Source organism: Gopherus flavomarginatus, chromosome 7 (assembly GCF_025201925.1).
Source record: "Gopherus flavomarginatus isolate rGopFla2 chromosome 7, rGopFla2.mat.asm, whole genome shotgun sequence".
In the NCBI taxonomy this organism is placed as follows: Eukaryota; Metazoa; Chordata; order Testudines; family Testudinidae; genus Gopherus; species Gopherus flavomarginatus.
Window position 1 is genome coordinate 71675028 of NC_066623.1, and position 27655 is coordinate 71702682.

A 27655-nucleotide genomic window follows, 5' to 3' on the forward strand; every position below is an offset into this window, starting at 1 on the left:
CTAAAAGCCCACTCCTTAATAATGGCTTTTCTCCTGAAGCAGCCAATTGAAGCATTCTGCTCCAGAGATGGGGAAGTGGTGGTGAAGGAGAAAAGGCATTTCAGACTCAATCCTGCCAGGTACAGACCAAAGCATTTAACCATGTGCTTAAGGGACTATGCACATGCTTGAAATTAAGCACATACATGATGGGAACCAGAATGTTGAGCACTCAATGTAGGTAACACACGGGAATCCCTCTAGAAAAGAACACTCTTATTAGGTTGCCTCCTGTCTAAATAGACCACCCCAAATAATCTCCAAATATACCGAATGCAATGCTGCCTCATCAGACCACTTCCATTAACCAACCAATATAGTAGAATGAATACAACACAATATTAATATATTAATAGACATATTAATACTAGATATTAATATAGCAAGCAGCTACACAAAATATACTTTAGATCTATTTATCCTTTGTTACGTTCTTTATAAATCATTTGTTAGAGTCAGCTACTGAGTTCAGCAAATCTGGATTTCCAAGAGCTAATAATGTAAATAAAAGTTTAACTGACTATTGCTGCAACCAAATACTGGAATTTTGGCGAGAGTGCCTTGTTTTGGTTTACACATTGCACGATTTTTAAGAGCTCTAGGAACACTGATGATGGACCTGATCCTGCAGTTTGAATCATGTGAGCAAAAGTCCATAAGTCCTAACTATGAAGATCAGATGGCAGGATTGAGGCCAACATTTGTAATTCCCATGTTTTAGCTGATGACATCTGCCTCAGTGTTAATATGAGACTCTTATAGGGCTCAGTCCTCAACTCCCCTTGAAATCAGTAGGTGAAACTTGGCCTCACTGCAGTAAAAATGAGCTTTGCCATTGACTTCAGTAGGGCCAGAATTTCTTCCAGTGAGAATGAATGTTCTCAGTACCTTCCAAGGCTCATTCTTCACCTTGCTAGGCTAGATTACAATAGACAGCTAACTCCACAGATTTCAATCATCTGCATGTGCACTCGATTTCTAATGGGAGATCACAGATGAGATGTTTCTTGCTTGAAAAAACAGACTATTTGATTGTAAATTAGAAAAATACAATACAGGTTAGCGATTGATCACAATAGCTACAACCAGCTGTCCCCCAATATTTACTTGCGAAATTGCCAGCACAAATGGCTATTAGACAACTAAGTTTTGACAGTTCCAAGAAAGGAATTAACTCAGATCATGCAGTGCATTTAAGCCATTCAGCCTATGTTCTATACTTCAGTGGAGAGTTGACAGTGATGATTATGATTAGTCACTTCTGAGAGTCTTTTAGAAAAGGTTCAGAGAATAACATTCAGCGAGACGACATTGCAGGTATTAATAAACCATAAAATAGATAAAATAAAAGTAAGGTTTAAATGATATGTTGAAGGAATTAGACTAATGGTTGTTACATGGGTGAGTTAAAGAAAAAGCTTGTCACCTCCAAAAGTCTGGGCAAAATACAGCTCAAGTAGACGTGAATCTGTTAAATTCAACTGAGTCCATAGTGTCTATTTTTTTTAGATAGAGAAACCAACATACGGGTCTGCACAGCTCCCAGACTTTGCTGATTGATGTTTAATATTGGAACAGCAGCTGTTTTTTCTAGGTGATTCTAGCCAGAGCAATCAGTGTTCATCTGTGAATGAAAAGAACTCACAGCATTTTAAACTGAAAAAGGAAAATTCATTTAGCCCTGCATGTGTTGCTAATTTAATGCCATTTTAAGGTATTGGGACAAAGTCAAGATATTAATTTATTGCTACTTTACTGTTGTTATAAATAAAGTGGGGCCCATATGCCCCAAGCCAGAGGTTATCAGTGCATCACATTAGTGATTTCTTACTGAACTACTAGAGTTCCTGTTGGAAATGAACCTTTGAATAATTTTCTGATAAGAAGGTAGCAAATCCTTAGTGAAATAAGATCAGTGTATCTATGAATTTTTAATCAATGTATGGCTTTTCTTTGACTGGTCAAATTATCCTTATATGCCCTCACCCACTTTAAAGTAATTCTGACATAGATTAGAGCTACTCAAGCCAATAGTTGCTCATTACTTAAGCAAATGTTTTTGGTTTCTAGGCAGTAAACATGAAGACATGAACCAGATTTGCTTCAACAGGAATTAAGCGATAAACTGACCAATAGTGTCAGGACTCACGGTTACTCACCCAGGAAAACAGGACACCTCTGGGCTAACTGTTCAGGGAAGTGTAATTGTTCCTTAGATGCAGGAGATCTGGGCTGATTAGACTTCACAGTTCAGTACTTTTTAGGGAAGTATTATAAATATTATTTGTTATCTGTTACTAAGGTGACCAGACAGCAAATGTGAAAAATCGGGACTGGGGTTGGGGGTAATAGGAGCCTATATAAGAAAAAGACCCAAAAATCAGGACTGTCCCTATAAAATTGGGACATCTGGTCCCCCTGTCTGTTACTCAGATCAAGGAATGCTGGTGGTGCACATCGGCAGCTGCACACTTCTAAGTAAGTGATGCAAATGGCAGTGGAGGGAATGTTCCAGAGGCTGTACAATTTCCCATATTTTAAAGCTGCCAGTGATGTTTCTGTCTTGCTAAACTGCCCAATTATGGCTGTTCCTATGTGGATGCTGGAATAAAAGGGGACTGCTTCCTGTGCTAGAGGCAGCCAGAATCCAGCCATTTGTGCTTTCTGAGTGCAACCTGCCACTCGTGCTTCTGGGCACATTACATGCCCCAACAAAGACATTTATTCTCAGGCCATGTCACTAGTTGCCATATGCAACAGCAAACATCAAGATGGCAGCACCAGGGGAGCACATGTGGCTCGTTTTGCACAGATACAGCAAGAGCCATTTTGCCTGTTTCTCCCCCCCTACCCCACCCCCCGCATACCTGGAGACACAGGGCCTAGTTCTCTGATCACTCATATTTGCATAAATCAGGATTAATTCAGTGAAGCCACTAGAGCCACAGTAGTATAAAATAATGTGAAAAGAGAATGAGGCCCATAATGCCTCCTGGCACATCTCCTCAGGCACTACTCGCTACACCCCACTGCCCCAGCACTCCACTGACTCCCAGAGCCAGAATTCAGCCAGACAGTTTTCAAATGTTTTCCAGTGAAAACATGTTCTCATGGGACAACCCCACCTATTCCACACTATTAATTTTCAGAAGGGAGAAATTCCTTTCCTACAAATTTTCTTCAAAGAGTGAGAAGCGATTACAAAAGAATGATGTGTGTTACGTGGCTTTGGCTTTGCTTCCAGCAGTTTGCCCACACACTACACAATGGGAGCTGGGAACTAAATATGTACGTCTAGAGTGCACTAACAAAATCACCTTCCTGGTAATCTTAGTAGGCCTTTAAAAGTTAAAGGACTTGATTCTCACCTTTCACCCTAGAGGAGGATGCATGTCAGAGCTGTCCTGCGGACAGTGCATACATAAGCCTTGGGAATCTGGGGAATGTAAGTGATTATTGGATAGTGAGTGTAAGGTTGTTGTTTAGCTTTGCGTGCTCAGTCAGGGGAGCTGAAGGCACTCATCACCATGCCAGTGCAAGCCCTTAAGTTTCAACTACTGTCTCCTGCTGCTGTGTATGTGGTTTCCACAGTCTGCTAAGTGCAAACTGCCGTAGAAGGTTTGTGTGCATGTGACCCCGCAGCACTCACTCAGCTGCCGTTTAAATTACTTACTTTAGCTTTAGCATGCTCTAGAGGAAACCAGTATTTTTCCTTCACTTCAACATCCTACGAATCCTCAGAATGGCACCCAGGAAAACAGGACACCTCTGGGCTAACTGCTCAGGAAAGCATAACTGTTCCTTAGATGTAGGAGATCTGGGCTGATTAGACTTCACAGTTCCATACTTCTTAGGGAAGTATTGTAAATATTATTGGTTAATGTTTTCCCAATACCGAATGGAACTGACATAATTCTGCAAACACAGCATCCGTTAGTGTCCTATTTCATCCACAGTCAGGAATCTACAATAGCCATTCACAAACCCAATTAAAGAATTACCAATGGATTCTAGTAATTTATTTAAAAATCTCCAGCCCAGCTTAGTGAGTGATGTAACATAAACATCGAGTTTCTTTTTGCTTAAGTTCATTAGCTAATTAAGAGCAATTTTCAGCAAGAACTAATTGAGTAACATTGACTTTTATTATTTTCTTGCTTAAACAGGTATAAAAATACCATCCTGCACAAGTTTTTCTTTGACTCACAAAGCAATGAGCCCTGAGTAAAAGTCTGTTGATGATTGTTATCTGCAGTAGGATGAAGTGCAAAATTTAGCAACAGGTATAATGAACCAATAATAAAGGCTAGAATTCAGAGGAGCCCTAAGGGAATTAGGCACCCAACTCCCACTGAGCATTTAATGGGATAACTCCCATAGGCCCCTTGGAAAACCTCGGCCAAACATAGCTTTTGTTTGTTTGTTTTTTGACAAGACCGAGGTGAACATGAAGATAAGGCTGTGACTCCCAAATGCTGGATACTTATAGGCAGGCCCTGATCCTGAAAGCCACTCCATATTGATGGACTCCTATGACTGTATGGTGCCCCTGTGAAGTCATGGTGTTTCATGCAAGTACAAAGGCTGCCGACATGGAACAGTTTGCAGGATCCAGGCTTTATATAGGCAAAGTATTTAAGAAATTACATCACCCATTCAGGCACATGCTGTGCCCATCAGCATGGTGTTGGAATACCTCAGAGCCATTCCTCCATCTATAGTGGTCACCATTAAGCCGCAAGCATTTGCCAATAATTATTCATATTGGGAGTGGACATCACAGTTCATGCCTATAACTTGGTCACCCTTATAATCTTTACGATATTACCTAACATTAGTCATTTAGTATTACATCTGTTCCCTACTTACAGTTAATTATTTGTAAACAGCGCTGTACTTGGATTAGAAAACAACTGTGTGGTTGTTAGCAAATACTGAATTTTGAAAGGCAGCCACTGAGTATAACATTAGCTTTTAGGTCATTCTGATAACCAGCTGTCTTGAAGAATAATTTTACAACATGCTCCTATTTAGGAAGTTTCCAGGTGTTCTGTAGCAATTTGTTTGTGCTGAGACATAATAAAATATACCACACATCCTTCCTTGCTTCTCAGGATATTTTTTCTCTTGCTCTTAGTGCTCTAGGGAAAACTGCTTGTGTTGGATCCCATTATAGCCCTGTGACAAACCGATTAAGCATATTGTATACTGAAAGCAAGTGGCCATGACCTAATGCTCAGATCAAAGATGGAGCTCTTAACACAGCTATCATGGGAAAGTTGGCATAGTATAATAGCAAAATGTGATGCTAAATTGAAAAGTGATGTACCGCTGTGATGATCTGTGCAGAGACATTACCCATATATTACTCAGTGCCTCAGTACTGCAAGAGTCTTAGAATAGTGGATGACCTTACATGTATCACAGGCCAGTGAACACCTTATTCCTGTTGGTAAGCAGTTACTCACATGAGGAATCGCATTACAGTCCATGAGACTAGTTATGTGGGCAACTGCTCACTAATGCAAGTGAGGGGTTCACAGTCTGGCTCCCTACAAAGTGCAAGGCAATAGCCAGGGAAAATAACAGGATGAGTTTAGACAGAGGTGTGACTTCAATTCTTCATTTCCTGCTTTTAAATCCAGCCCCTACCATTATTCAAACATGTTTTTATTGTGGGTTTGTTACTTGACACCACCCCCACTTAAAAAGCAGGACAGTTATGTTCCTAAAGATTCTGCTCAGGGCTTCATCTTTCCTGGGATCATGGAAGATTTTTTTTTTATGTTTCCAAGTGTTGTTATCAATACCAAATATTGTGACAAGCCAATCCTGATGCTCACATTCGAGATTTCGAATTCTTTTTTCAGATAAAACAATTTCTTTTATGTTTTCCAAATTAAATTAACTGTTCAGCAATCAATTAGTGAAGAAACAGTTGATCCTGATGGGACCAGACTACAGAACCTTCTGGCAACTCTACATCAGTTCACTGCTGATGCTAATTGGGCTACCCACACTGTAAACCTGAGCTTTGCTATGAGAGCTGACAGATCAGGAGGATAGTCCATGACCCACAGTTTTTAATAGCTCAGTGGGGCCTAGCTGAGTGGATTGAGGAAGGATGAATTTTTTTAATATTGGAAAATCAGCAGTGAACACTGAACAGAGAAGTAAAGTTGGTCAATATGTCCCTTTATGATAAAAAATGGCTCTATAGATCTTACTCAAAACTGTAGCCACTTGACAGATTGGATCAGGTTGAGATGTTCTGACAGGTTTCAATTCTAGGAACATCTGCAGCTCCACTGGTTTCCTCCAGTGTAGGTCACTGTCCAGTCAAGAATGCTCCTAAATCAAACACAAGAGGCATACAGAAGAGGCAGCGTTCCTCTCCATAATAGCATTTCTATAGTAATTTCTATTGCATTAGACTAGAATATCCAGACACAGAATGGTTATGCACAAGAATAAGAATTCAATGATAAATTAAGCAGAATGACTACTGCGAAACAACAGAAATGTATTTCTATACTGATCTCTATATAGTACGAATGCAGCTTAGATAATTCTGACATTTATTCCTATTGTATTTGTGTTTTTTCATCCTATAAATTACCATACAATTTTTTTTGTGTGTAAACCTCATCTCCAAAAAAATACAGTGATAGGACATGAACTTAGAATCTACTATTGATTCAAATCTCTTTATAAGTGTAGTTATAATACACTATTGCTGATTGGGAAAACATCAGATAGATTCACAGAGTTTAAGATGAGACGGGACCATTAGGGTCTGTAGTCTGACTTCTTGTCTATCGCAAGCTATTAAAGGTAAGCTAGTAACCACTGTATTGAGCACAATAACTTGTACAGATTGTCCCATTTAAACCCAGGAACACAGAGTTAACCATGAGTGAGGGGAAAGGATAAACTTGTGGCACTGCCTGGGAAGCAGGAGACAGAGCAATTAACTTAATCCACCTGTGCTTTATTTCCTCAATCTGTAACATGGAGGTGATACCTCCTAGGGTGTCATAGGGATAAAAATCCATTCATGATTGTGTGATGCTCTGGTACTACAAGGGCCATATAAGCACCTAGAGACACACATAGAGAGAAGTGAATCTCCAACAGAAATAGAAAACTATACTTTTAAAATGCCAGCTGATGAGCTTATGAAATGACATTCCCAATATGACACAATAATATAGTAGACAGACATGTTGTGTCGCCTCATCTCAGGTATTCGGGTACTGTGTGATCTGTCACCTGGAGTAGGTTATTTCTATACAGGAAAATTAATTATTTTTTAAATCATAAAGGAGTCATATTTAACAATCAAGGGCAGAAGAGGGAGTAATTGCAGCTGGTCATAAAGCCCCCTAGGAGAGACCTTGAGCCAAACTTGCTTTCATTATTGTAGCTGGATTTTTTTAAATCCAGAAAGAAAAGATTCTTTTAATTTTTTCCTGCGGCACTGTCATTGTATTGCAGAAGAGTCTGAACAGTGGGGTTCAAGATGTGTATATTTGGCATTTATAGAGAATTAATGCCCAGCTTAGAGTATCTCTGTTTTGAATGCAGTATTATCCTCAGCACTAGGACTATCCCTGCATACTCCATGGGAATGATTATTAAGCAGATCACTCAGTGTGGGTACTAGTATTCTGTAACAAGCTGTACCTAACTCTCTGGGAAATGGGATTTGAGTTCTGACCTGCTGTTTTCTGTTTCTAAACATTTTGGATTTGAAAGTTCTGCCGCAAGCACATGTGCATCTACAACAGTTCAATTGTCACTTGTAATACAAATCAAAAGATGATGGCAAAATCTGCCTGGAAGACCAATTCCTTGCAGGGTCATTCTGTCCATAGGGACCACTTTTCCATGGCATCCACATCATTTCAATGGCTTCCATGACTGCAGAAAGACTGTTTTAAAGAAATGTTTTCATCTGCCAAAAATCCAACACTAAAAAGTGTTTCTGGAAAATTTGTCTGCCTATATATATACGGCGCATGTTGATGTTATTACCTTTCCCATTGCTGTATGAAAACAGGGTATAAAGGAATACAATCTATATATCCATCCTGCACTGTATTGCTTCCTGAAAAGGAATTTTGGAAACATGGGCATGTCTCCATAATTAAAGACGCAACCTCTATACATAGTAGTCGATCTGGGGGGATACTACAAAATGTTTTCTGTGAATATTTATTGATTTGAATTTCCCATCAAAGGCATTTCAGTTATGTTCATGTATGTCCTTTGTGTGTTCTCAGTATGAAACCTTCCTACACCATCAGACATCGTTTAGGGTGCAAACAAGGATCTGCCAACCCTATTGTGTCTATTGCGCTGTTTGCTAGAATAGCTACTGTGTTGTGTTTCTACCACTTTTTTAGGATAGGTTGTTGGCCTATCAAGCACTCAACCCTCATCCAGGATCAGTGGGCTGCTTTTCTCTGGTCTCTGCCCTTAGATCTGTCTGGCTTAGGTGGCCCTACCAAAATTCCCATCAGCAGAGGTCTCAGGGTCAGTGGAATACCCAAGTCTTTCCACTACCTGAAGATGCAGTCCTCAGGGAGGGTTTATGTATTTGACTTATGCAAATATTCCAGGAAACAACTGTACTGGCAGGAATGTTCAAAGGAATGGTGTATTTTACAAAAGTATTTATGAAAAGCAAAATCTGAAATTGTAAATACAAGTTTTCGCACCAGAAACCTGATTCATTCAGTGAGGGAAACAGAAATGCCATGCGCCTATGTATCCAGTGAAAACTGTTAAAATTTAAAATAGCATAGAATTGCAATGAACAACCTATGGACAAAGAATTGTTAGTAAAAACAATTCAGCAAACAATTTCTGAATACTAACTCCATTTGTGAAAAACACAATCTGCTCACAAATAATTTGCAAACAGAAAGAAAGTTGTAAAATAAACTAGTCATTATATGCGATTCACTCAGCTCTGGGTAGGTGCTCAAAAGATAACATGCTGCAATAGATTTACTTTCCATAGGACCTAAAGCACCAAACTTTGGAAGGCTAATCTACTTTTCTACTAGCAAATATGTTCTTTAAAATATTAGATCTTACATTATATTTGAAATTATTATTCCAGAATGTTTTCCTACCATGGTAACTCCAGTATGTGTGCCTCTATGTTGTTAACATCAATTATATTGCAATTATTTCAATCCTTTCAGTTGACAGCTGACTTGATCTCGAACATATTCACCGCCATTGGCTCAGTAACGTTGGCCTTGTTATTGATCCTCTTCTTGGCAGTTGTGATTTCCATCATAGCTGCTAACAAACGGGCAACTCAAGGGACCTACAGCCCCAGCCGGCAGGAGAAAGAGGGATCCCGTGTGGAGATGTGGAACATGGTGCAGCCACCACCGATGGAAAGACTGATATAGCAGAAAACACTTCTCTGTGCCACACACTGGCAGGCATTTGACTGAAAGGAAATAGAGTAAATATGGTGGAAATAGTGGTTAATTTTGTTTTTCATACCAAGGAATATGTGATGACTTTAGAGGCTGTTGAAAATATTTGGCATTTAATCCAATAATCTTAAGGGTCTTCAGTATTTGAGTGAACTGATGCCAGCTTCTTGGACTTCTTGAACCTGGACCAGCTTCTCAAAGGACAATTTTGTTTGCACTGGAATTTTCAGTCTTGGTAATCAGCAGTACACCTTACAGAGTGTAATGGCTTCTGGATAACATGTAAGTGCCTGTCTCTCAGATACGGTTTGAACCACAGTTTCTGTTTTGCTTTTCCCTTTGACAGCCTAATGATCATTGTTGCAGAAGACAACACAGAGAAATAAAATAAGCCTGTACAATAAATACATCATAATTATGTCATGAGAGGTATTAGCATTGGAAGTGTGTCTCGGCATATCTACTTTCATTCTTTAATCAGGGATTAAAAGGAAGGTCTGCAGAAGCTCCCCATGAAGCAAAATAAACCTTTTGAAAGTTATTGGCTTGCTTCCCTTCAATGCGCTCATTTCACCTGCTCTTTCACTACCCTCTTCTAATACCAGTAGCCTTCTGTGACAAACGTGTGCCCTTCTCTAAGCATCAAAAACAACACTCCAAACTGTTAAGATGACACAGGTTATTTAACAGACCTCTTTAAAGGCATGGAATCTAAACATCATTTCAACCCTGCATTCCCCATCACTGTCTTGTTCTGACTACGTCACTACACTAATGTACACTACTATCCCTCATGCAACCCAGGTTATAAATAGACATTAAGTACAAAACGGACAAGCTTGCTCAAAAATGTGCTGCCCAAGATTGCTGGAAAATATTAGGAAAGGAGAAAGATTGTCTTGTACCTAAAGAGCCAGACTGGGAATCATGAGATATGGGTTCCCAGCTTTGCAGCAGATTTCACATGTGACCTCGGGCAAGTCATTCACCTTTCTGTGCCTCGGTTTCCCTCTGTTGGGGGATGATGATATTAGCCTACCTCATTTCCTTAATATATGTCAAAACTTTTGTGGCAAGAGCTAGAGAAATGTAAAATATAATTGATGGAGCAAAGGAAAGTTTGGAAAGTCTCCTAACAATACAGACACAAAGGGGTAATTTTTCAACAGGACTTAAGTCTCAACCACCCAATTGGTGGGGGTAACTAGCACCTGCCAAAATGCATCCACATTGTTTTGTGCTAACAAGTTACATGTAGGTGCAGATGTTATCAGCACACATCTGGCCATCTGATTTGCATATAGAATCAGGTAGTTAAAATGTAATTAAGCTTTAAGCTCCCACAAATGCTCAGTGAATGGAGGCAAGGCCACTAAAAATTTGCCCCCCCCCCAAATTACTTCTCCTGGAGTTCCAAGTGCATAGCATTTTTCATAGCCCCTCATTTGGACATGTACATGACTCAAATGGTTATGCCAGTACTAGAACTGAAATCAGCTGGATCTACTAACTAAGCCTTTTTAAATGGCCAAACCCCAATCTTCAATGGGCTACTGAGGACCAAATCTGACCAAAGTTTATATTCTTTATGGACTATCAGCTGATTACAGAGAACAATCAAGAGGGGACAAAACAAGCTTCTGTCCAGCACTAAAACACCTAGCAAAACGGGAAACCAATAGACACCAACACAGAAGCTCCTTAGTTACAACTCCTGCAGCTCCACTGAAGTGAAATACCTTGAACTCGGTGGAATTGCACAGACTATAAAGCTAGGGTAGAATCTGGTGCACCATATATTTTGAATGAGTAGATGTCAGTTATCTTTCAAGTGGCTCCTGACTTCAATGAACCCAAATGACAGCTACTAACAGAAAGAAAGAAAAACCAAAAATATTATAGTAGATACAGTGGAGCTTTAGCTGAGCCATTAGCAGGGTTTAATTTGTTTATTATTACATTCAGATGACTGACACTGAGGCCCTCAGCACTGGCTTACAATTTAGCTTAGCTTAGCCATTATAGTATGAGACTAGTCCTGATGACTCAGACTAATAAGGAACACAAGGAGGTTTGGAATGTATAGAGCTATGCAAATTTTTCAGATTAATTTTATTTCACCAAAAAAATGAAGATCTGGATCAACTAACACATGCAACATACCCACTGAGGCTGAACACAATCCCATCCACCGTTTTGGCATCATCACCGCCCCAAGCTGCTCCCCACATATCTCTAGGGGCAAGAGGTGGGACCCAGCACCTATCCAGTAGTGTAGGATAGGAAGAGATAGTGAGGACTGCATCCCAGTGAAACTCCAGGGAGATTTAAACTAGGCAGCATATAATTATCCCATCTGGAATCTGGCCAGAACAAGGTTTAGTAGAACTATACATTACTGCAGTTTTTTTTTAAATGTAAAATTAACTCAATTCTCTGCGTATATAATTTTATAGCATGGATGGTACATAATGTTATTATTTTCTATGTGCAGCCTTAAAATACAGTAATGGCAAACAAACAGGGACTGTGGCAAATCATGCACAAAAACTGCTCATGTTTTTGTTTTGTTCTGTGGGACTATGCGATCAGACATTTAAAAATAAAATTAACCCCAGGCCAGAACCATATTTGCTGCTCAAAAATCAAGAATTGTGCCGTTTGGAACCAAGTGATCCATAAATATTTACCGTATACAGAATTCATATGAAAGTGCTTTGTAGCTGGGATCTGGGGCTGTGTGCATCAGTCTCCTGCTGCCTACATGGCTTTGGTAATATGTTCATGTTGACAGGATGCATTGTGTGGGTTAAAGGGAAAATATTTAAGACCAGGTGATCAGATGGTGTAAATCAGCAAAGTTCCATTGGAGTCCATGAAATTATGCTGATTTACATCAGTTGAGAATCGAGCTCTCCATCTCCTAATTGAAAAACTTGGGGTTTTTCTGTGGTGTTTGTGACTGTTTCTTACTCCTGTTGTTACTCACACTAAGTGTGGAATTGGAGAGTAGGTCTGTCATAAACAGATAGTTAAGGGTTAATGTCTCTTTTACCTGTAAAGGGTTAACAAATAGTGAACTTGAAACACCTGACCAGAGGACCAATCAGGAGACAAGATACTTTCAAATCTCGGTGGAGGGAAGCCTTTGTTTGTGTTTTTGGGGTTTTGCTTTGTTCTCTCTGGGTCCTGAAAGGGACCAGATGTGCAACCAGGTTTCTTGCCAATCTCCCTGCTACAGTCTATTATATATTCAGAATAGTGAGTATTAAGTAGAAAAGGCGGTTATAGTCTTTTGATTGTTTTCTGTATTTGCAAATGTGGATTTTGCTGGATGGATTTTAATTGGTATTTGTGCTGGGGGGAGACTTCTTTCTAGTGTTTATAAGCTGAAAGACCCTGTAATATTCCATCTTGATTTTACAGAGATTTCTTACTTTTTTCTTTCTTTTATTAAAAGTTTTTCTTCTTAAAAGACCTGAGTAATTTTTTCCCCTTGTTAAGGCTCAAAGGAACTGAGTCTGTACTCACCAGGGAATTGGTGGGAGAAAGGAAGGAGGAGGAGGGGGAGGAAAGGTGAATTTCCTCTGTGTTTTAGATTCACGGAGCTTGAATCTGTCTATCTCTCCAGGATAGCCCAGGAAGGGAACACCTGGGAGGGGGAGAGAAGGGGGAGAAAAAACCTGATTTCTCTGTGTTGTGATTCAAGGAGTTTGAATCACGGTGATCTCCTAGTGTACCCAGGGCGGGAAAGATCTGGGAGGAAGAAAGGAGGGGGAAGGGAAATGGTTTATTCCCCTTTGTTGTGTGATTGAAGGAATTTGGGTCTTGGGGTCCCCAGAGAAGGTTTTGGGGAGGACCAGAGTGCCCCAAAACACTATATTTTTGGGTGGTGGCAGCCTATCAGATCTAAGCTGGTAATTAAGCTTAGAGGAATTCATGCTGGTACCCCATCTTTTGGACTCTAAGGTTCAGATTGGGGAATTATACCATGACAAGGTCAAATAGAGACAATTGGGGCCAACTCTTCTTGGTCCTGTGCAGGTGCTTAAGGGCAAGAGTCCCCTCTCACTTTTGTCCCAGAGGAAGAAGTGAGCACTTTCACAGCCCCAGGAGGCATTCCAATCCTTCATCTGGTCCCTACTGGTCTCTGCTGATTTCTCCTGGAGGGCCAGGTGCCTCAGGAGGCAGCAGAGCTATTGTTTCAAACCAAGTAGCCAGCTGGAACTACTAGAAACCCACTGAACATTTTCAGCTCATTTTGATGCTCGCGGTAGCATTAGCTTCCCAAGGGAGAGGCTGGGCTATGCTTCTCTCTCTGGGAAGTGCAAGCAGCACTTTTAAAAATGGGTTGCAGTAGCTGTGATCTCTAGTACACTCTGGGATGGTGCAGAGTTCAGGTACACACCAGTCCTGCCTCACAGCCTTAACTCTGCCCTCGAGTGATGCCCCAACCCACGCACCAGATGGATGATATGGAACAATAGGAGAAACTGTCAGACCATGTCCTCACTAAGGCAAATCTGAATATCAGCTGGCTGTGCCTGACCCATCCTCAACCCCTGCATCTACTTTGCATAAACCATCCGAGGGTTGCCAGATGTCACCACCCCTTGTTCCTCGTTCTAAGGATTCCCTCTGGAATATCATCGCTAACCTGCAGTGCAGTTAGAGATGCTATCAGTTTGTTACAAATACTCACAGCACAAACAGGTTACTTTGCTGCTCTAGACACACAATCAACATAACTCAGCACAGAAATGAGATATCTGCAATCCCTTAGAGTGTAGATGCACCTTTCCTCGTATCGCAATGTGAGCTGTGCAGCCCTGCTGTAGGTCATCCCTGCATCAGTTGGACAGCTGTCCATAGCGCAGTGAAGGGCATTTGGAGTGTATGCAGGCAAATGATAGAATACAGTTCTGTGGGACAACACACCATATCAAGTGGCACATTTAGTCATTTCTCCTGTCTGCTTAGTATATGGCAGCCCTGGCTAACACATATTTAAGTATATCTCCCATGGCTCCGGCCAGCTCCATGGAGCAGAGTTAGATTTTCAGGGCTGAGCTGGAGTGTACCTTAACTCTGTATTTCCTGGTTTTCAGAGTTTCAAGTATTGGTGCAAACAACACTCTGGAAGGGTACAAGCCACTGCTGGTCAATCTGAATTCTGTGTTGGACAGTGAATACTCTCAGTGTTTAGAGTCAGTACCTATTTAATCCTGGATGTCAGGACAAGTTGCAAGCTAAATTAAATCACCATCACTAAAAACCAAACTATGCCATCATATTAGTAACTGAATGTGAAGGGATTCGGATCTTCTCAAAGTAACACAAATGATGAGGATTCACTGCAGTGGACTTTAAATAAAAAGAAAACACTGCCTTGCCTTAATGTAACACTGTGAAAGATGAATGATAAGAACATAAAGGAAACATTTTACTATGTTGTCAAGAAACCCCAAAAGAGTAATTCTCAAAGATTCTTTTCCCCCTCAATAAAATATTATTTTACCTGAGAAAATGCTGCGTTATGTGACTTATGTTAATAGGCTACTCTGCCATTCAAGAAACTCCACTTTAGTTTTCCAGCTATGGCAGACCATTCTCAGCAGAGTGTACTTAGATCTCAAAGTCACACCCCTTTGAGATTTGGCAGAATCCAGGTCAAATAACCTTTTAGGATGCAAGATCCATTCGGCCTGTTGTTCAATAGCTGAGCTAGTATTTATTGTCAGTATCAGAGTGTGAGTGCATGTGTGAGTGAGAGAGACACCGGTTTAATAGCCAGTTAGCAGTCAATGTTAACTGTTCATTTTTATAAACACCCGGATGATGGACATAATAGAAGTTACAACTTAAATAAGGAAGGTGGTAGTGGCTGATGCAACTTAAGAAGACGAGGGTGACAAGCACAAGAAACCTATAGCAGAAAACTTCTACCCTATTCTCCAGCTAGCAAAGCAACTGAAAAATTCTTCATTGCATTTTATTAATTTAAGCCCTGAGCCGGGGACCCACTCTTTTCAGGACAAGCATTGCAGCTGCAAATGCAGAATCCCAGGAATCACAGGATGCTGGCAGTGTTCCTTTTCCCTATTTTATCTGACTGCCTTGCAAATAACAAAACCTGACACTTCTGTATATGATTCAAATAAGAGCATTAGATTGCGCAGCGTAAGTCAATAAAGTGAACACTGAGTCATTGACAATACTAAAAATTTTTGCCTATTAGAAAACGTCACAGTTGAGCGAATGGAAGGGGCTTTCATGCCCCCATGGAGCATGCACAGCCTTCAACCTACTGGCATGTGTCAAGATGCTGCAAAATGTAACATTTATAAAAGATACATCTGGTGTGTGTTTCTTGGGAGCAGAGTAAGGTCTTGGTTAAATTGTGCACATGCATTTGATGTGAAAAATAGGAAATACCCCATGCACCCCAATAAAAGCAAGTTCTAACCTAACCTCCAGCTATGATGCATGCCATGAAGTGCCAAGGCCTATTGCACATTGAAAAGGCAAAGTTTAAATTATGAATCAAGGCAAAGGTGGGAATCCCAAAGACCAGAATAAGCATTCTCATTTCATTGGTGAGATGGACTTCCTGTAGATTTCCTTTAAATGTTATTTCTGGAATAAAAAAAATATTGGGTTTTTATACTGTAACCAATCCAAACCGTTTTGGGTTACATTTCAATTTGGTTTCACAAAAGTTGTTTTTCATTCCTGTTTTTATTATTTTGCAAGTTTTCCCCTTAACATAGTTTGGCAAAGCAATTACATTTACCAGGAATTCATCCAATATTGTCTAACAAGAGTAACACTGACATTTACAAAACTTGAAATCATCCTTTCCATCATAACAAACTACGCAGGCCTTCATCTGGTTTTGTGCTCTTCATGGTGCTGTTCAAAGTGTGACATTTTTCTTAGCTCAGTAGTGTGTATGACATTTCAAATTTCACCTGTAGTTTCACCAGAAGTGCAATTTTCATTGGCATGTATTGTAATAGTAATGACAAAAGTGTGTGTTTCCAATTTAAATCCACCTAGTTTCATTTCACACCTGTGCTGAATTTTACTTTTCTGCAAAAATCTGAAAACAGTGTCAGCAAAATAAGTTTTGAAGAGGGAGTGCCTAAAGGACAGAAAATGTGCACTGGTACATCAAGTTGTTTGGATGACAGCACTTTCTAATGCTCCCGCAATGACATTCTAATCTGCATGAATATACATGTACAGCTTGTTTGCAGTGCACATGTGATTATAGTGTGGAGGACTCACAGGTTAAACATCAGCTTTTTGTCCCCTAAAATCATTGGTTTAATGTGTGCTGCGCACCCATGTCACTGCACAGTAGTACATAGAATGTTATGTGCTACTCAGTCAATGGCCAACTTCACCATCACAGTCAAACTGGCAAGGTGTGAGCTTATGTGGAAGAAAATTAAAGGGGTTTGTAGATACATTTTTGCCATAGTGAAAATTAGCTTAAACAACTGAAAATTAGCTTAAACAACTGGAAACTGCTTTTCCTGCAAGCTTCTCCCTACTGTGCAGAAACACCACTCAAAGCTGCAAGTCCGTGTGCACTCAGCAGAGATGGGCCACCCTTTCTGCTGCCCTGAGACAAGACTAGAAAGGTTAGGACATGACACATCCCACCTAAGGGCAGAAAATACAAGACTTTCCTACAACCCTCTTGAGGCTGCCTAAAGTATTGGTGCCAAATCTAGCAAGACAGACATTTCAAGAATTGGACACAACGTTCAAGTGATCAGAGAACCATTGAGCAAACCGCATTGAAAACCATGACAGTCAAACAGAAATGTTATGAACGTTTGTCCTTCTTTTTCTCTCTCTCTCTCTCTCAACTGCTGGATATTACTCCTCATTTGCCGTTGCCCCATCGACCTCACAAATGAAAATGTGTCACTCGGTGCCTAGGTGTTTCAAATTTGAGAACATTAACCGTAAATTCACAGGGTGGTGCTTATCTTTTCACTTTTATTGCCTCTCCCCCGCACCTCCCACTTTCCAGGTAAACTAGTCAGGTGCCCCAGAATATCCTTTCAGCCAGCTTTAGCGCAATATACCTACCTACCTCTCCCATCAGATTCCAGAGATGGAATCTACATTAGTCTGTTTAAATTAGAGCTGGGCCTGACAAACATAATTCAGATCCAGGTCTTGATGCAGCTGCATTGTAGCACTGATGTAATGTAGCCTAAAGCTGATTTAACCAGCCCAAAAAAATGCTACTTTAAGGAAAATCAGTGGCTGTTAAACACTAGCAAGAAAAATAGATGGTCCTACCGAAGATGTGCATTTACCAAACTGTGTTGTGCATGCCAATCAATCCTGAACTTTATTTTTCTCAGTTGGGCTGAAACAAAGAACTGCTGAATCAAACTTCCTGACACAGAACGGAGTGGAGAGAAGACAAAGAAAGAAAAAAAATAGTTACACAAATACTGGTCTGTTGACATTCAAAATGAGACAAAAAGGAATATAAAAACAGATATAAAAATATTTGGCCAGCAACCAAAAGGACCAAAGACAAATCACAAAATAGGCTGTAACTAATTAGACTGAAATGCCAACACTGCTCAATACATTGTTCGAAGTCTCCACAGTGTCAGACTGCTGCCCTAACCCCCGATTTGAATATGCCAGAGGGAGAGATAGCAAAGGACTGGCTCAGTGAAGTTAAATACAAAATATTTTAAAATGACATTTGAATTTCAAGCTCGCCATTTTAACATTTTCAAAATCATTAAATAAGCATGTCACCTATTCTGGGAGCAGACCGAATGTCAGCTGTTTGTATGTATTATTCAGGTGAACATTTAAAATAATCTTCCACACTGCTAAACAGGTTGTATTATATTAATAGGTTATACTCATGAAAGGGAAGAGGTTAGTGCTGAATAAAAGAAATTGCTGATACTATAACACTGCAGATATTAGGAGTTATATTATGGTTCTCAGAGCCAAAGTCGAGATGAAGAAGGGTGCATGCGGAAGGAAGGGAAAAGTAGCAGAGAAAAGTTAACAGTGACTTCTGGTTTTTGGAACCCATCTCAAGATACCTTGGGCCTGCCTGAGTCTCAGATGATAAACATTCACAATTCTAGTTGAACTCCTCAACAGCACTCAGCACCAGTGAAAATCAGGCCAAAAAATCTAAAGCTGGAGACCCAAAAGGAGAGCCCCCGAAGTCAGAAGTCATTCTTAAACGTTTTGACTTATGACCTTGTGCTGTCCATTGCTGAGAGCAGCAGCACCAGCATCCCTTTGAGCACTGGGAGTTCAAGCAGCAGCACTAGTATTGGTGGAAGATCACTGTGCAATCCCCCTACTCAGTGCAGCCATTATTTGGTCCTCAATGGTTTTTATTTCCCTACCACCATAAGTGGGCTAGTCTTTGTACAGACAAACATGGAGACAAGGTCCTTGCCCTGCAGAGCTTGCAGTCTAAATTGACAACACCTCTTCCTTCAATTCCCTCTGCTGGTTTCCCTTTGACCATCTTCAAAACACTGCAAAAGCACCCCAATCTACAGCATGGATCTGAGTCCTCCGTCATCTTCTCTGCTCTGCCAATGTCACCATGGTGTCCTCCTCCTATCCCTCATCTCTGCCCATTCTTCCATGCTGTCCCCTACACTTGGAACTACCTCTAGAGGACCAGCTGCCCATCAGTCCAAACCATTGCTAAAAACTTCTTCTGAGAGGCCCCAGGACACTGAGCCACGTCAGCCTAGTGCTTTCTCCACCCCAGGAAGCTGGAAGGAAGAAAAGCAAAAAACAAAAACCATAAAAAAAACCAACACCTTTCTCTGGATCTCCCAGCAACTTCTTGTTATCCGAGGCCTTGTCTACATGGGAAAGTTTTTTCAGCATAACTTGAGTTATGCATCACACCATTGTGATTATACTAGTATAGCCCACATGGGGACACTCTTTTCTGTTAGCTCATCTCTCTTGGGAAGAGGTTTAAGCTAACCCCCAAAAAAGCACTCTTATACCAGAATACAAGTGTCCACATGGAGAGATTACTCTGGGATAACTGATAACGCTTCCCCCTGCAGACAAGCCTGTGTTTTGGGGGAAGGGGGTGTTTAATACTGTAAGCTCTACAGGACAGGAGCTATCTTTAAATATGTCTTGCATAGCACTGAGCCCAGCAGCAGTACTTAACAAATAAGAACTGATAATATGGCAGAAAGGAAGGGATTTGCAATTTGCAGTGAAGTTTACGGTTTCCTATAAGCCTCATTTTTGTTTTATCATCTATTCACAGTTATTTGAGGGGAGGAGTAGGATTTATAGACCTCAGGAAGGAAGCCAATGGAGCAATGCCAATATAGACCAGGTGAGAATCTGGCCCTTATACTATAAGAGGAAACTTAAAGGAGAGGGTGTTAAGTCAGCAATAGTCTATATTTCAAATGCAGTCCCTTAACTTTACCTTTAGCACTAGCTCTTGTTTATATTTCATGCACAATTTGTAACAGGATTGATAACCTTTGGGGTTTTAAAGTTTAATAAAGAAGCTGTCAGCATTTTTTCCTGACTGAAGCAAAACCACAAACTCACTCCCCTTTGCTTTTACTGGATATCAACAAATCCACATCGTAACTTGAGGCATTGCTTATATTTCTGTTGTTGTTAGGAATTGTCACATTAAATAAAAATCTACATCCCTCATTCGATAAAGTTACTTTTTCTTTTGTGATCATGAGGGTTCAGGCACTGGGTGTTCTGCAAAGAAAACGAAATGATTTGCCCATCGTCCATGTATGCATATGCGTATGTTGCAATAGCAATGTTCTCCGCTGTTTATGGAGCACATGATATGGCCGCCATTCATGAATAGCAATTTCATGACCTCCATACCTAAGCAAGCCCACAAAATGACAGAATTTTGAGTTACATTTTTTCCTAATAAGCCACACTTCTTAATAATGTACCAACCTGGCTATTACCTGGTGTGTCCCATTTGACTGTTTTACCAAAGCGCTCTGAAAATTTCTTCTTTCCACAAATGCTTGACATAATTTTTCTTGACAGGATTAGAGTAGCCCTATAGTGCTGCTGCTTTAAAATTTGCCACTTTAAGGTCAAACGATAAGGCTACTCACTATCTGCTGTATCCCCTGTACTTCTCCATACTCACTATAGGAAATAACTTCAGTAACTGCAGCATTTAAAGTATTCAACTGCACCTACACTGTAAGCTGAAGCTGAAAGAAAACCAATGAATCAATTAATTTTTATATTAAGCTGTTTTCATACTTGGATGAGTACTTCGCTCTCTCGCACTGCATCCAAGAAGCAACTGTCTGCTCATGGTGACAATGTCACTACAGTTCTGACAGGAGTAATTCAAGAGACAAGATGAGTGAGGTAATATCTTTCATTGAATCCAGGTCAACTGCTATATGACCATTGGCAAGTATCTTCACTTTTTAATACCTCTGTTTCCCCATCTGCAAAATGGGGGAAATGTTTGCTTCCTTTGCAAATTGCTTCTTCTGCAAAGTGCTTGGAGATCTAAAGATTAAAAATGCCATAAAAACATTGGTTATAATTGTCTGGAATTTTCAAAGGGGCTAAAGGAGTTTGGGCCCCAAATCCATTGGAAATCTATGAGATTTGTGCACCATAAAGCGTTAGGTACCCTAGAAAAGCCCAGCTTATTTCCCAAGAATCATTACCTAAAAAGTTATCATGTCTGCATCCCAAAGCAGGCAGAGTTCAGTTTATCTGGGTAGTGCTCCCGTTACTGTGTATTTCCTGGGATTTCTTTAAGGTTGTGGTTTGCTTTTTGTTGTAACACTGATGTTTTTTTAAGGGATGTCTGACAGAACCGAAACCAAACATTTTCTGGTTTTCCAATATTTGAGGGGGCTGTATAATGTAGTGGTCTGAACATGGGGCTAGGAGGAACTATTGAGTTGTAATGCCTGCTTTGCTGCTGGCTCTCCCTGTGTAGGCTTGATCAAATCACTTAACATTTCTGAGTCTAGCTTGGGGATAATGTGCATATCAGCTGCCTGTCTCACAGGACATTGTGATAGTTAATATTTATACACTTTGAAGATGTATTATATAAATGCTAATTATTAATAATAAACACTTGATTAGCTTCGCCAAAATGGGTTGTGAAAAGCTCGTAGCATAACATCACCATATTGTTTTAAACTACACTTCTGATGGAAAAAGACAATCTCACATCCTTTTGCATGAGATATGTAAATCATATCACTACATCCAACAAAAACCTGCACACTACACTGGCTCTGATTTTGGTAAATTTTATTTTATAACACAATGTGGGGCACTTCATGGTAATGTGGAGTTCACCAAAAACTTTGCACTGACATTATAACTTGGAAAAAACACAATTTATTGTACATACACAGTGTGCTACTGGTAGTAGTCTTAAGGTCTGGTCTGTAATTCTGGAGATGACTTCATACTGTAGGCTAAAATGTGCGACAATACAGAGTAAAGTCCTAAATTTGGTGGCAGTTTTAATAAAAGCCAGTGGCTGATCCTATTTATAAACATGCTAGACCACAGTGTTAACAATTTATTTAAATACCTCTGTGATTATTAAAAGGATCAAAAAAAGCATTGCATCTCAAAACATCCTGTACTTCATGTCTTTCCTGTAAGTAATTAAAGATGTCCCTACTGGCCCATAAGAGCTTTAGAAAGACTTTTTCCGAAGATGGCTAAAAAAAGCTCTGAAAAAAGTTAGGAATAATGCCAAGATAGGTTATTACTCTCTGTTCAATGCTGATGCTTTTTCCTTCTCTCTTTCAGACACAGATCTAAAAAAAACAGTTATTTCCTTGAACAAATGAAACATTTTTACTTATCTTCTCCTAACAAAATGGTGAATTAACACAATATATGCTTGTTTGTGTGTTGCATCCAAAACTAACTATTCCACAGTGCTTTATCACCCCATTCAAGTAAATTAATTTAAACCAGTTCTCGACAGAAGCTTGAACGTTAAAGCAAAATGTACATCAATATATAATTTAATTTACAAAAAATTAAAAGGTACTGGCAACAATTGATTTAAGCAATGATTTATCACAAATAAGGCTGTCACAAACTAGATTCTGGATATACATACAGTAACCACCATAAAGTATTATCTAGCATTGATTGTATTGATTATATTGAGAATAGATGCTTAACTTGTTAAAAAAAATCAAGTGATAAACTAAGCATCAGAAGTTCTAAATGTCTAAACAGAAATTACTCCCACTATGTCCTGGTAACATACTGTGAGTAGAAGATAGACATTATTACTTTTGCTGACTTGTTTATTAATCACTGCTGAAACCATGTCTATTACTATAGTACAAAACACAATCATTTCCAGTCACATTTGGAGATGCATATTTGCCAGGTGACAACGTACTGTTTATATTTTTATCATACAACCATATTAAAATGCTACATGTAATTTTATACAGTTCCAAAAATATGATCTCAAGGATCTGCTTGAAAAGCAGATGTGCATATTTGCTGGAACTAAATTACTTCAAAAAAAAGAAAAGGAAAAATATTGCACAAAATCCAGTAATTTTTTGAAAGTCAATACGTGTCCCTCCACATCCAAGTAGCTCCCTTACTTTAACAGAAACATAACAGCATTTTAAACAATCAGAATCAAATGTCAATTTACTTGAATTCCACTTCTATTGTTCCAGGGCTAATACTGTTAGTGGATTTTAAATGTGAATCCTTTTAAAAGTGACCTAAGTAATATACAAACTAGCTTCTGTTGAGCACATTTCACTATAGTAAAACCTGGGCTATAGTTCATACTTTGAACTTTTCATCTCAACTACAGCTGGGCAAAAGTTTTCAACCTAAACTTGTTTTGGTGAAAAATGCAGATTCAGCGACACCAAAACGTTTAATAAATTTGCATAACTTCACCAAATTATTTTGGTTGAAACCCCCAGCCCCGCTGAAATCCCACAGGCACATGATTAAAGCGTTCACCTGACAGGTGGCAGATCCCTGTTCATACCTCTTCTCCCACCTCCCTGGGCAGTACCCTAACCACTGTGCTAAAAGATACAAGAGAGGTCCTTTTCCTCTGCTTCCTCTGACTGTTCTGTATAAGCTCATCTATGGGGGCCTCATTCAGTGGGCAGCCTTTGAGCATGCCTACTGGATTATACCCCTCAGGCAAGTTCAACGCTGAAAGCTTGTTTTCTCCTGGTTTGTGCATCATTCTGGGGCTTACACAGGAAATAGGTGTCCAGTTGCCCACGGGGAGGAAGCACTGTGTGTGCTCAGAGGCAGAAATGTGGGCTTCTAGGGAGTCCAGTGGGTTTAGGTGCCTTTAGGGTTTCAGTGGGAATTTTGGGCATAGCAGTGATCCCAAAACTAGAGACTTAGGCACCTAATTCCTTTTGGGCAGTCAGCCCATGGTGCCCTATGTGACAATAAGCATCTGCTAAGACAGAAACCCCTATGTAAACCCCTCGGAACAGCTACAATCCTTGCAACAGTATTGACAGGGAGGATGGAGGGCAAAGTTTCCATGGATCAGCAGTTGTGTAGGCTCTTTGCTCCTGAATGGGCTACTAATGTAAGTTTTATTACACAAAGGGTCACATTTTCAAAAGGGTCTCAACCTAGAATCTAGTTTCCCTGCATGAAGTTTTGTTCCCTCAATCAATTACATGCACATAAAACAGATTACAGACATTTACCAATATGATTTGAGGGTTGCACAACTGATTGTTCTGTAGAACTGAACCCACAATTAATTGTGGATGGAAAATTAGAGGCTATTTAACTGGTTTAAAATTTCTTTGCCTAGAAATATATAATTAACAATAACATGAGGTTAGGAAAAACTCATTCTACAGCCTGAAAGACATACAAACCCAAATTTTGAAATCTTAAAAAATTTAACAGTTAGGCAAGATTTCAAAGTTGCTCAGTGTTTGTCTAAGTCTGCTCCCACTGAAGTCAATGTTAAAATGCCCACTGACTTCCCTGAAAGCAGAGTCTAGCTAATGCTGAGACTTTGTGAAAATCCCACCTTTAGCCAATCAGCAATATCACTCTCAGAAATGCTACGTGACTGTGAAGGTTTCAGTCAGGACAATTATTTCTCAGCTTCTCGAACTCCACTCTTCCCTCAAAACAAACCTATTTTTGAAGTGACAATACCCCAATACATGGCACTGTGACTGACAGACTGTCCTCAATCATCTCCTGTACAGATCTCTCTCTGCATGCATACAGGGAGGGCAGGGATTGGCATCCATGGTTCTGTCCACCCCTGGACTTCTGCAAAGGATTTTCACCGTATTAGGGATCTACACATGGAGAGATGAGAAGGCTATAATGGGGGCCACAGATCATGCTTCCCCCCTGCGCGGGATTTGATGAAAAGGCTTCATTGGAGTCACACTGCAAAACAGCTGGAATGAGACAAGGCCCAGGACTCCAGAATACCCAATAAGATCCATAGGTTCTGGGGGACGAACCCTCTGCTCACGGGTTGAGGGGCCCAGCTGTATCACCCCAATGTAACAATACAGGGAAAAGTCAGAGAGGGGAATCCTGAAGAGTGACTGTCCCTTCTCCTGATGCTCTCATGTTGTTTTTCTCTAAGCAGAATGGGGATATGGCTCACTTCATGGAGGCACGGTGCACAATCTGTTAGAGATGAACTGAAGACCTGAAATCCAAGTCCCAGTGTAACTGACTAGGTCAGGACTTTGTCCCTAAGTATGGATAAGAGAGTGCAATGTTAAATCAAAAAAGTCTCTTATTTCCCTCATGGGGGGAAAATGGGATGCTCATAAAGATACTGATTCAGCTAAAAAACAGGTGCCTCTACTGGAGTCCTGAGCAGCTTTTTCACTGAACTGAGTTCAGCTCTCACCAGTAGATGGAGATTAACGCTGATGCTTTAGAAGGCATTAGGAGAATTCACACAGATGAGAATAGTTGAAAACTTGTAAAATCCTTGACATGGACAATTTTTCTTACCATGGGACTCTCTGTGATAATCAAAATATTGTAGACCTACAGACAGACTGATACTGCACTAAGAACAGAGGAGAGCTGTGTTGGCTGGATATAGCAGAGTTGCTACTCTATTTGATAAATTTGGCACGGTTAACTGGCTTTTTGTTGTCAACATGGAAGATGCCTGGTAATTTTGTATGTTTAAATAAGGCACCAATTTAGCATTTCAAAAAGACATTTGATGTCAAGTGGTAAAGAATCTAAAAATGTGGCTAAATTTAAATTAATCAGATATAGACAACGAGGCTATATGTTAAGGTATGTAGGTTCAAAAAGAAGGAAGACACAATAGTCAAAATACTGTAAACATTCTACGAATCACATCAGCAATATGGGAAGGATTTGACATTAGTGTGGCAACCCTAATACATTCATGGCTATTGCAATAAAAATAATTCAAAATTTGAATCTTAGGAGTCATCTATTAACTTTCTACTTCTTCAATTTCACTTATCAGAGATGTGAATATTACTTATAAAACAATAACTCCTCAAGGCATCAATGTTGTACAAATCCCAAATCATTTTTTTCAGTGCTTTACTCCTAATAATCATTAAAGGGACATTAGCAACCTGGTATGGTCTACAAATTATCCTCCAGTGAAGTGCCTAAGGGAGTCAGGTGCCCAATTCCTATCAAAAGTCAGTGAAAGATGGTCCATTAGATGTTTTTGAAAACCCCATCCTTAAATCTTATGCTGCATTCCTGAAAGATGCTTTTATAGATTTAAAAGTAAACATGACTGGAATTTCTGAGAACCTTATTTTTTCCTCCAAGACAGAAACTGATAAGTCTCTAAGATATAAAAGCATTTAATATAACATCTTACAAATGTGCATAGTGCCTATTATCCCAGTAGATTCCTAATGTCTTTTCACATTATCTCATTCTAATTCCTCCTAGCCCTACCCAAGAATTCATTTCATTTATTGTGATATGGTGTGCACCCCACACCAGCCCTGATAGGGTGAATGAGGGCCTGAGGCACTAATTAGGTCACCTGACATCACCTGAGAGGAGGGTCAGGGTTAATTGAGAGGGAAGCCCAGCTTGGCGGAGGGCTGGGCCAGCACTAAAAAACCAAGAGGCTGAAAGCAGCAGGCAGCTTGCAGGTAAAGGAGTCTGCAGTTGCTCCCCTGGGAGGAGGGAGCCCTCCTGGAGCAAGGAGGAATTCCAAGGCGAGAGTAAGCTCTGGGATCCTTTCCTGGTGTAAGGAGTCTGGCAAGAGGCTAGGAGGGGTGAAGTAGCCATGGGGAGTACAGTAGGCTCCAGTAGTAAACTGAGAACCAGGAAAGAGAAGATACGGAGGCTTGGTAGGAAGGAGACTGGGGAAACAGTGCCAGGGAATGGGAATGAGGACCTGGATTGCTCATTATAAGGTCGCTAAGCTGGAACCTGATATAACAGGTGGCTCCGCATTCCCCTGCCTGCCACTGGTATAGTGGCACAGAGCCCGAGGGTTGAATGTGTCTGGCAGTGGCATCTGGGCAGTTGTCCTGTTGGACTTTGTAAGCCCACCAGGAGAGGTGGACTAAATGGTAACCTAGCCAGAGGGGCAAGTTATTTGAAGAAGGGCTATTGCAGAGCAAGCAATGAGTGGCAAGGGGGCACCCAATGCAGCAAGAGCGACTTTCTCTGACCTATATGCAAGGAGGCACGCTACCAGAGAGTGGCAACCCTGTTAAACCTATAAAGGAAAGCTGCCTTCTCAAGGGTGGGACTGTACACAGGAACACCACACAACAGGAAAAGAATACTGTACTCAGTTGAATCTGGGAATTAAGGTTAGCAAAATGCAGTTACACAAATAAGAATGCAACTGAACATTTCATTTTTCTAGTGTTATCAGAGTAGCAATCAAACGAGAAGTGCTAAGAGATTGGTAGGACTTTTCTTTTTCCTGTCTTATCCTAAATGCCCCTAACAGCACAGCATAACCCACTTGGGTACTGATTCAGGACCATCAAAGAAAAATGCCACTTCCCGATTCCCTGTACCACCTCCTGCAACATCCTGTGTTTTCCTTCGAGCTCCCCCATTTAAACACTGTTCAGACCTGA

At 40.3% G+C, this 27655-nt stretch overlaps 1 protein-coding gene across 7 annotated transcripts in view; it reads left to right on the forward strand.

Moving 5' to 3' along the window:
• CRB1 (crumbs cell polarity complex component 1) overlaps positions 1–27655 on the forward strand; it is a 219743-nt gene that overhangs the window by 169764 nt on the left and 22324 nt on the right. For 4 of the 7 annotated variants that reach the window (XM_050961358.1, XM_050961359.1, XM_050961362.1 and 1 more), the window contains one exon: positions 9255–12946. The exons of 1 other annotated variant lie outside the window; for it this stretch is intronic. In XM_050961358.1, the coding sequence (XP_050817315.1) occupies positions 9255–9470 (216 nt within the window). In that variant the 3' untranslated portion in view covers positions 9471–12946. Of the gene's footprint in view, positions 1–9254; positions 12947–27655 lie in introns of those variants that run through there. 2 more of the 7 variants (XR_007775369.1, XR_007775370.1) reach the window with 2 other exon arrangements.